The sequence below is a fragment of the Thalassophryne amazonica genome, chromosome 20 (assembly GCF_902500255.1).
Source record: "Thalassophryne amazonica chromosome 20, fThaAma1.1, whole genome shotgun sequence".
Taxonomy (NCBI): domain Eukaryota; kingdom Metazoa; phylum Chordata; class Actinopteri; order Batrachoidiformes; family Batrachoididae; genus Thalassophryne; species Thalassophryne amazonica.
Window position 1 is genome coordinate 22,586,228 of NC_047122.1, and position 10,308 is coordinate 22,596,535.

The 10,308-nt window shown below is 39.0% G+C and overlaps 1 protein-coding gene across 1 annotated transcript in view; it reads right to left on the minus strand.

Annotated features, from left to right (window-relative positions):
• The window catches only part of LOC117501468 (ectonucleotide pyrophosphatase/phosphodiesterase family member 3), a 137,199-nt gene extending 127,862 nt beyond the window's left edge, over nucleotides 1-9,337 (minus strand). The window contains exons 1-2 of the mRNA XM_034160368.1: nucleotides 9,271-9,337; nucleotides 286-373 (exon numbers count right to left, since the gene is read on the minus strand). Of these exons, the coding sequence (XP_034016259.1) occupies nucleotides 286-373; nucleotides 9,271-9,306 (124 nt within the window). The 5' untranslated portion in view covers nucleotides 9,307-9,337. The remainder of the gene's footprint in view (nucleotides 1-285; nucleotides 374-9,270) is intronic.
• Between the last annotated feature and the right edge of the window lie 971 nt (nucleotides 9,338-10,308).

Genomic DNA, 10,308 nt, shown 5'->3' on the forward strand with positions numbered 1-10,308 from the left:
AGCTTTTTTGAAATGTGTTGCAGGCATCCATTTCAAAATGGGCAAATATTTGCACAAAACCAAAAAAGTCTATCAGTTTGAACATTAAATATCTTGTCTTTGTGGTGTATTCATTTGAATATAGGTTGAAGAGGATTTGCAAATCATTGTATTCTGTTTTTATTTACATTTTACACAACGTCCCAACTTCATTGGAATTGGGGTTGTATGTTAAATGAAGCGAAGAGCAGATAGTAGGAGTAATATCCAGACTTCAGTGTGAACACGGTGAAATAGGCACAGCACCTTTATTCTGACATTTCTGCAGGTCCAGACCCAGTCCAAGTCCGAGTCCGAGGATGATGGTGACAATCGAGATCGCCAACACGCCAACCTGTTACACAAACACAACAAACAAGGATTTTGTCTTTGTTCTGTATTTCTACCAGCTGACAGAGGAGAGCAGAGGTCATGATCTTTCAGAAAGCGCTGTAACTAGGTTTAAGGATATGATTCCTTCTTTATGTTCTCTAATGCCATATACCAACACAGTGCAGAGTAGCTACCTAAACTCTGTAAGTGAGATAGAGTATCTCGTCAATAGTTTTACATCCTCATTGAAGACAACTTTGGATGCTGTAGCTCCTCTGAAAAAGAGAGCTTTAAATCAGAAGTGCCTGACTCCGTGGTATAACTCACAAACTTGCAGCTTAAAGCAGATAACCCGTAAGTTGGAGAGGAAATGGCGTCTCACTAATTTAGAAGATCTTCACTTAGCCTGGAAAAAGAGTCTGTTGCTCTATAAAAAAAAGCCCTCCGTAAAGCTAGGACATCTTACTACTCATCACTAATTGAAGAAAATAAGAACAACCCCAGGTTTCTTTTCAGCACTGTCGTCAGGCTGACAAAGAGTCAGAGCTCTACTGAGCCGAGTATTCCTTTAACTTTAACTAGTAATGACTTCATGACTTTCTTTGCTAATAAAATTTTAACTATTAGAGAAAAAATTACTCATAACCATCCCAAAGACGTATCGTTATCTTTGGCTGCTTTCAGTGATGCCGGTATTTGGTTAGACTCTTTCTCTCAGATTGTTCTGTCTGAGTTATTTTCATTAGTTACTTCATCCAAACCATCAACATGTCTATTAGACCCCATTCCTACCAGGCTGCTCAAGGAAGCCCTACCATTATTTAATGCTTCAATCTTAAATATGCTCAATCTATCTTTATTAGTTGGCTATGTACCACAGGCTTTTAAGGTGGCAGTAATTAAACCATTACTTAAAAAGCCATCACTTGACCCAGCTATCTTATCTAATTATAGGCCAATCTCCAACCTTCCTTTTCTCTCAAAAATTCTTGAAAGGGTAGTTGTAAAACAGCTAACTGATCATCTGCAGTCTATTTGAAGAGTTTCAGTCAGGTTTTAGAATTCATCATAGTACAGAAACAGCATTAGTGAAGGTTACAAATGATCTTCTTACGGCCTCAGACAGTGGACTCATCTCTGTGCTTGTTCTGTTAGACCTCAGTGCTGCTTTTGATACTGTTGACCATAAAATTTTATTACAGAGATTAGAGCATGCCATAGGTATTAAAGGCACTGCACTGCAGTGGTTTGAATCATATTTATCTAATAGATTACAATTTGTTCATGTAATCTTCTTCACAGACTAAAGTTAATTATGGAGTTCCACAAGGTTCTGTGCTAGGACCAATTTTATTCACTTATTGCTTAAATTTTCATTGTTACGCAGATGATACCCAGCTTTATCTATCCATGAAGCCAGAGGACACACGCCAATTAGCTAAACTGCAGGATTGTCTTACAGACATAAAGACATGGATGACCTCTAATTTCCTGCTTTTAACCTCAGATAAAACTGAAGTTATTGTACTTGGCCCCACAAATCTTAGAAACATGGTGTCTACCAAATATGTAGGACTGCTTTTTTGCATTTACGCAATATCTCTAAAATTAGAAAGGTCTTGTCTCAGAGTGATGCTGAAAAACTAATTCATGCATTTATTTCCTCTAGGCTGGACTATTGTAATTCATTATTATCAGGTTGTCCTAAAAGTTCCCTGAAAAGCCTTCAGTTAATTCAAAATGCTGCAGCTAGAGTACTAACGGGGACTAGAAGGAGAGAGCATATCTCACCCATATTGGCCTCTCTTCATTGGCTTCCTGTTAATTCTAGAATAGAATTTAAAATTCTTCTTACTTATAAGGTTTTGAATAATCAGGTCCCATCTTATCTTAGGGACCTCATAGTACCATATCACCCCAATAGAGCACTTCGCTCTCAGACTGCAGGCTTACTTGTAGTTCCTAGGGTTTGTAAGAGTAGAATGGGAGGCAGAGCCTTCAGCTTTCAGGCTCCTCTCCTGTGGAACCAGCTCCCAATTTGGATCAGGGAGACAGACACCCTCTCTACTTTTAAGATTAGGCTTAAAACTTTCCTTTTTGCTAAAGCTTATAGTTAGGGCTGGATCAGGTGACCCTGAACCATCCCTTAGTTATGCTGCTATAGACTTAGACTGCTGGGGGGTTCCCATGATGCACTGATCTCTGCTCCCCTCCACAGCATGTCTTTTTCCTGGTTCTCTCCCTCAGCCCCAACCAGTCCCAGCAGAAGACTGCCCCTCCCTGAGCCTGGTTCTGCTGGAGGTTTCTTCTTGTTAAAAGGGAGTTTTTCCTTCCCACTGTCGCCAAGTGCTTGCTCACAGAGGGTCGTTTTGACCGTTGGGGTTTTTACGTAATTATTGTATGGCCTTGCCTTACAATATAAAGCACCTTGGGGCAACTGTTTGTTGTGATTTGGCGCTATATAAATAAAATTGATTGATTGATTGATTGATCTGTCTGTTGGATAACTGAGGACATACTAATGCAGAGAAAGAACTGGCCTTATGACATCACAAAGCACTGTATGCACTCACTGGCCAGTTCATTCGGTACCCCTTCCTAGACCTGGTTGGATCTGTTTTACCTTGAGAACTACTTTTGAAATAGATGATACAGATTTAGCACTTTTCCGCAAACATGCCTCAAAGATCTTGGACCATACTGACAGTTGTCAAAACAGGAAGTGGTACCCAGTGAGGCCTTCTGCCAGTCACTCCATCTGCTTCAAGATTCCACATGTTGAGCAATTTGCATTACTTCTGTCTTTCTATCAGCTTGAACCAGTCCGGCCATTCTTCTCTGACCTCTGCTATCAATAAAGCATTTTCATCCAGAGAACAGCTGCTCACTGGTTGTTTCTTTTTTCCAAACCATTCTTTGAAGACCCTACAGATAGTGTGAAAATCCCAGAAGATCAGCAGTCTGTGAAAAACTCAAAACACCCTGCCTAGCACCAACACATTGTTGTGGGTGTATCCAGTCGGTGGGGTTTGTTAGTATCTGGATTTGCCCGTGTCCCGTTTTGTGTGTTTCTTCCCTCCTTCTGTCTCCTGTGTGGGTCCCTGTGGTTTTCTGTGATGTCTGAGTCTGGTGTGTGTGTGTGTGGGGGGGGGGGTTTGTATCTGTGGTGTCTCTCTCCTACGTGTGTATGTGTGTGCGCCTGTATCTGTGGTGTCTCTCTCCTACGTGTGTGTGTGTGTGTGTGTGTGTGTGTGTGTGTGTGCACCATCTGTGTGATCTGTCTGTTCATCCTTACGTCTCCCAGTTCCAAAGTCTTCATGTCCTTGTTTTTTCTCCTCTTGTGTCCTTTTGTCTTCCATGTTCTTCTGGTTTTTGCTCACTAATTCTTTTTGTAGTTATTCGGGTTTACACTTCATTCTATTTTGAGTTCACTGTTTATTTACTACAACTTAGTTTTTGTTTTTTGTGTAGTTTGATGTTTGAGTTGTTTATCTCTTTTTGTGTTGTCTTTTGTTCCAGGTTTGTTTTTGTATTCGTTGTGGACTTCATGTTTTGGTTTTACATTTTGTGATTTGATTTGATTTTCCACATTCCATCAAATGTTGTCATCTCCTAGTGTTCTCACATGGTTCCATGGTTCCATTAATGTTTGATTGTCACACCTGCTGTCAATTAGTTCAGTTAGTGTATAAGCCACACTTTTTCCATTGTTACGTTTGCTGGTCAATTGCCACAGTTACACATGTGTTTGTCTCCATCTTGATCACCATTTGTAAGTATGCTATGCCGCGTTGTGTTTTTGACATTCGTTGGTTTAGTCCTTGCTGTGTTCCTCCTTAGTGATCTCTGCCTTGTCTCTCTGTGTAAACTCTTTTGTATGCTCACTGTTGTGGTTGGAAACACTGGGAAATAGGTTGAACCCCAAGATGCAGGCAGCAGACACAAGGGGGTTAAGTGCAACAACAAGGTGTTTATTATCCATGTGACAATGAAATATATGAGCATGAACAGTCCCAGGTGACAAATCTAAAACGTAACTAGTCTTTTAGCAATGTGACCCAAAATTCCAAAGTGACAAAAACCCACAAGGTTATCAAAGTCAGTAGTTAAAGTTACACAAAAGTCCAAGGTGACAAAAAAAAAAAAAAATCCCAAAAATGCTATAACAGTCAAAGTGCAAATAAATGAGGTGATAAACAAAAAAACAATTGTCAAAAAAACTGGTGGTGAGAAAACACTTACTACAGCGGTGAACTACGGGTGACACTGAACAAGTGAGTGACATAGGAATCAAAAGACAGGACGGACGAGAACGTCTACTCAGAGTGCCAAAGTGAAAGTGATCAACCGGCAACAAACATTAACAAAGGTGTGGCTTGTAAAACAAACTAAACAAATTATTCACAGGTGTGGAAATGACAAACAGAACAGATGGGGCATGTGGGAGAAAATCAACAAGCGTACAAGTTGAAAAAATAAGCGGACAGCCCGAGTGGAAAAATAAAACCAGATAAAGGAACATGAACCAACAAAACGACACAGTGGTGAACAACAGAAAATAAATGCTGAGAGAAAATAAAAGACAAGAAGCACAAGGGAGAGACACAACTAAGTACGCGAGGGCACCAGGCATCACCCTGACAACTGAGCGCAGCCACAGATCCGCCCCAAACAGTAACACATTAAAACTTCAAAACCAAAAGAAAACATAAGTGAGATCAAGAACCAGCGTGGGGTCTGTTCCTCTGGGTCGCGAGGGGCAGGCCCCTTGAGATCCAGAGGAACAGACAGGTGCAGTGTACCACTGACAGGCATAAATCTGGCCACCGTGCGCGGCGGGGGAAAAAGAGATGAGACTGGGAAAGAGACACACCACTTACTCGCAGACAACACCAGGAACACGCACACCCCCATGCACCTACAAGGGCTGAGACACGCAGGGGGACCCAAACACCTTTACACACATACTCTCACACACACCCACAGACCACAGGAGGAGGAACACACAGAGGACAGGCAGACCCACGGACACCGACACACACAGAATCACACGACTGAGGGGAAGACAAGACAGGAGTTGACCAGAGACATAAAAGGGACAGAGGGACAGGAACCACATAAAAGAACAAAAACACCTCCACCAACCAAACCCCAACACTCACCCCATCACTACTGTCATTTTGTCATGTCGGTTTTTAATGCAGTGCCACCTGAGGGATCGAAGGTCACAGTCATTCAACGTTGGTTTTCAGCCTTGCCACTTATGTGTGGTAAGTTCTCCAGATTCTTTGAATCTTCTGATTATATTATGGACTGTAGATGATGGAATCCCTAAATTCCTTACAACTGAACATTGAGAAACAGTGTTGTTAAACTGTTGGACTATTGTTTCACGCAGTTGTTCATAAAGTGGTGATCCTCACCGCAGGGTTTGAGTTTCTACATTCAGAGTCACTTACAGTAAATCAACTTTCTGGCCCCATTCTGATATTTTGTTTGAACTTCAGAAGATCCTCTTGACCATATCTAGAAACCTTCAAGCATTGGGTTTCTATCACGCTGGCATTTAGATATTAGATGGATGGTTGTAAATTATTCATGTTTAAGTGTTTTTTAGTAAACATTAGTAAAGGTAAAGATTATACTGTTTTCAAGCTCCTTTTCACTTAGGTCAAAGTTCACACAGAACCATGTTACCTGCACCTGGTTCTCAAATAAGTAAATAACATAGATGCATTACAACACTTATTTCCACCAGAATAAAAGCAAACATTTTTACATAGTTATCTGGTTTCCAGCAGATCCAACAGTTTTTAGCAAACACCAGATGATTACCATAAATCAGTCGGCTACACTGGACTAAATTAATCATGAATACAGTCAATTTAAAAACAAAATGTGTTGGCCATGTTTTTTTGGAAAATGTAATCAATCACTGGAGATTGCAAGTACAATTTCACCATTTATTCCAGAAAAAATAAATTATTGTCATTACTGTTAAATCCGTCCACGTTGCATCCTACAACTCCAGCAAAAACATATTCTTACTTTCTTCGCAACGTGGAGAAACAAACGCAGGTCCGATTTATAATGAGCTTCTGAGTGTTCCACTTCAGATTTATGCATCAACCTGTGAACTTTCTTAAAATATTCTTATTATACAGACTTGACCAGGAGTTCTATACCTTTAGTCCTTTTAAATTTAGTCTTTTATTAGTCTTTTATTCCCCCCCCCCCCCCCATTATTCTGGTGCACATCTATTGCAAAAATGGTTTGAAATTGACACAAAAGTCCTCTTCACTGGGTATAAATTGCTCAAAACTAAGAAAAAATATGCCTTAATGCTTTTAAAATGGTTAAATCAGAGATGATTTGATTTAAATTGTTCATCTGAGGACTAACTGCACAGTAAATCTATACATTTTGCAGAGTTAAACTAAACTCTGCTGGCACTAGTGTTAGTCCCACTCCAAACAGAGTTAAATAAAGACTATCACAGTGTTAAATCAAATTGATCAACTGCAGTAAAACTTTTTATCTTATAAAAAAGTTGATTTTGTTGTGGTTTGCCCCTGTTAATGTCCTTTAAGTGTTTCTTTGCAATGGTTTTGTGTGCTGTTCTCATGACCTGTTTTATTTTTCTGTTACACTCCCTCACTGGTTTGAGTTCCTCTCGAGTTTTGGTTATATACTTCATTCTGGTCGTTCTTTAGTTTTCAGTGTGATTTTGTGAATTGCTTGTTTACTTATTTTCTCAGTTTTCTGCAGTTACCTTATATGCACCTTTGCTTTTCAGTGTGTTTTTGTGAATTGCTTGTTTTCTGCAGTTACCATACGTGCACCTTGCTTTTCTATATATTTTATTATGTTCCACTCACCTGTAGATTCTGTTTAGTTCTGATCACCTTTTGTTATTAGTTGTCACAGGACCTTTGACCCCATCACACACAGTCCTCCATTTTGTTGTCAGCTCCTCCTGTGCACTTGCTCCTCCTCCTTCCCCTGATTAAACACACCTGTTCCTTCATCAGTTTGTTTCTTTAAGCACTTCCTTGTGAGTCAGTGCCGGTTCATTGTGTATGTGAAAACTCCTCACTTGGGTTCCTGTATTATCTTGTATATCAATGCTTTTTTTGTGTGTGTGCGATTACTCCAGCCTTTGACATTTTGCAGTTCTGGCCTTGGTTTCACTTTGCAGCCTCCACTGTATGAATGGGATTTCTTTGAGGGGACTGTTGAATACCTTTGCACCTTTTGGAACTTTGTGACTGGGACAGTTAAATACCTTTTCACTTTTTTTGGAAATGTCACAGTAAATCATTGATAGCCCTGAGCCTGGTTCTGCTGGAGGTTTCTTCCTGTTAAAAGGGAGTTTTCCCTTCCCACTGTCGCCAAGTGCTTGCTCATAGGGGGTTGTTTTGACCGTTGGGGTTTTTCTGTAATTATTGTATGGCTTTTGCCTTACAATATAAAGCGCCTTGGGGCAACTGTTTGTTGTGATTTGGCGCTATATAAATAAAAGTGATTTGATTTGATAATCCTTTGTTTCCATACTGCCTGCATTTTGGGTTGCAACTGAACTCTGCTATCAAGCCTTAACAGATTTAACGCCAAGATAGCTGACTGAATGGTCTTTGCAGTCGGACCAAATCTAGTCCCGAAAGTCAGTTTTACTTTGCAAAATAAAAGTGCTAAACTTATTAAGACACATACGTTTTTAAAATATTTTTCTAGAGCTTATTTTGGACAGCTCAAAGATCAGTAACAGATGAGTAAAAAATTAATTATTGTAATATTTTAAAAACTGATGCTATAATTGTAAAAGTTTTAAAAATCCTTTTAGTCCAGTAATTATCTCCAGGTTCATTTTTAGTTTGGGTGTATTTTTTATTAGAATTAATTCATGCAAGTCTGACTCAAATCAGGTCCAAACTTTTGGACCTCTTCAAACCACTGAACAGTTTATTAAAATAAATAAAAATAACTCATGAATAAATTTTCAGTTAGAATGTATTTATGCTAAAAGGTATAGCTCAGGCAACGGAACAGCTTTCATCATTCATCAAAGGATGAATGAATGAATTTATTCAGCACACACTCAAAATAACAAGAAAAACTCATAAAGAAAACAATTTAACAATGTACCCATGTGCCCAAAAGGGTGGAAGCAGACGCAAACCCAAAAACAAAACAAAATCGAGTAATTAAATAATTTTTATACAGCCTTTTAAAACCAACCAAGTTACCAAATGATTAATGTTATCAGGGCACTTATTCCAAATATTAAAACCTTTAACAGAAATACTGGCTCTTTACAGTAGTTTGAATCCTTGATTTCTCAAACAATAATGTTCCTCACAAGTTATTACCGGAGTTCCTCATTTTAAACAGATCCTGGACACTTTAAACTTTACTTTACTTTAAACATAATTTATATTGATATAATCAATCAAGTCCCAAAATTTCAGAATATGTAAACAGACAAATAAGGGTTTGTTGACTGATGATTACCACATCGTCAGCCAACAAATATTGGAGACATGATTCCTGAATAATTCTGCCCTTAGCTGAAGTGCCATTGAGCAAAACACCAAACCCATGTTTACTGCAGCTGCAGTCAAATCTGACAGATCTGGAACCCAGACTAATCAGGAGGGTTAAGGTCAGGAAAGCCAAAATAATACTTCGTCATTTATGCCAATTTACATCAAAATTCTGTTTTTCAATACATAGTATCTCTCTCCACAGGAATTTTAAAATAACTTGGTCAAAGATTGTGTTTGTACTCTGGATGTGTTATCCAATTTACACAGGCCTAAATATTCAGACTTATTTTACATTACCTGTAAACTAGCATAAATCTACGTAACGGTCTAATCTTTTACTATGTCGGGATAGTGTCAATCCAAAGTACTCACAATGATCTTCTTCTTGTTTTCCCTGAGGAAAGCCATGGTTTGAACGCAGTCTCAGACGTCAACACAATCCTCTACAGGTACAAAACGGAGTTACAACAGCGACGACCTCTGGACTGGTAAGTAACCCATTGACAGGATAGGACCATGTGTCTGTCCATCCACAAATGAGGACATGTTTGACATTTTATACCCCTACAAATGCACCTGGGATAAACAAAATGACAAGTTATCAAGCAATGAGGGGTGCTGCAAAAGTAAAGAAAAGCTGATTACTGTGAAGTCCCATAAAAACTGATAACGTGCATGTTTATGGATATATGGCAAATAAATAGGGGATAATCAGCTGGTGATGACGTTAGATATTAAATTGAAGATAATCTACTGTTAATGAGATGGTGACTCAGGCTTTGGTGCCACACTCACACTATCATACCAGTGTTACTTTAGATACATTAGAAACCTTGAGCTTGGAACTATAAAACTTATTTGATAAGCTCACATGTTTTAATGGAGGAAAAATTAAGACCTTTGTACTGGAAGGCTTCTTCTGAGTTGCACTGCAATAAACTGGAGCAATGCTCGGCTAAACTGGACGCCCAGAACCATCTGCAGACTTTGTCTTAATCCGTCCACTGCAGTTTCCTTTATGTTTTATTACTATGACTCTGATTCATCATCAGTCTAAACACAAGCCGGTCCCTCCATGAAGGTTCCTAGAAGTTTACTGTAGGTGGCAAAAGATCTTGAAAAACAACAAGAAGTCCGCTTGCTGTAAATGTCTAAAAGCACAATTTAATTTTTACTAATTTTGATGGCTTGAGGGACATCAAAGGAAAGAATTAGGACATAACCAATTAGTTTACTTATATATATATATATACATATAATAAACACACTTTATTAGGTACACTTTGCTAGTATCGCGTTGGACATCATTTTGCCTTCAAAATTGCCATAATTTTTCATGGCATAGATTCAACAAGGTGTTGGAGACATTCCTCAGAGATGTTGGTCTATATTGACATGATGGCATCACGC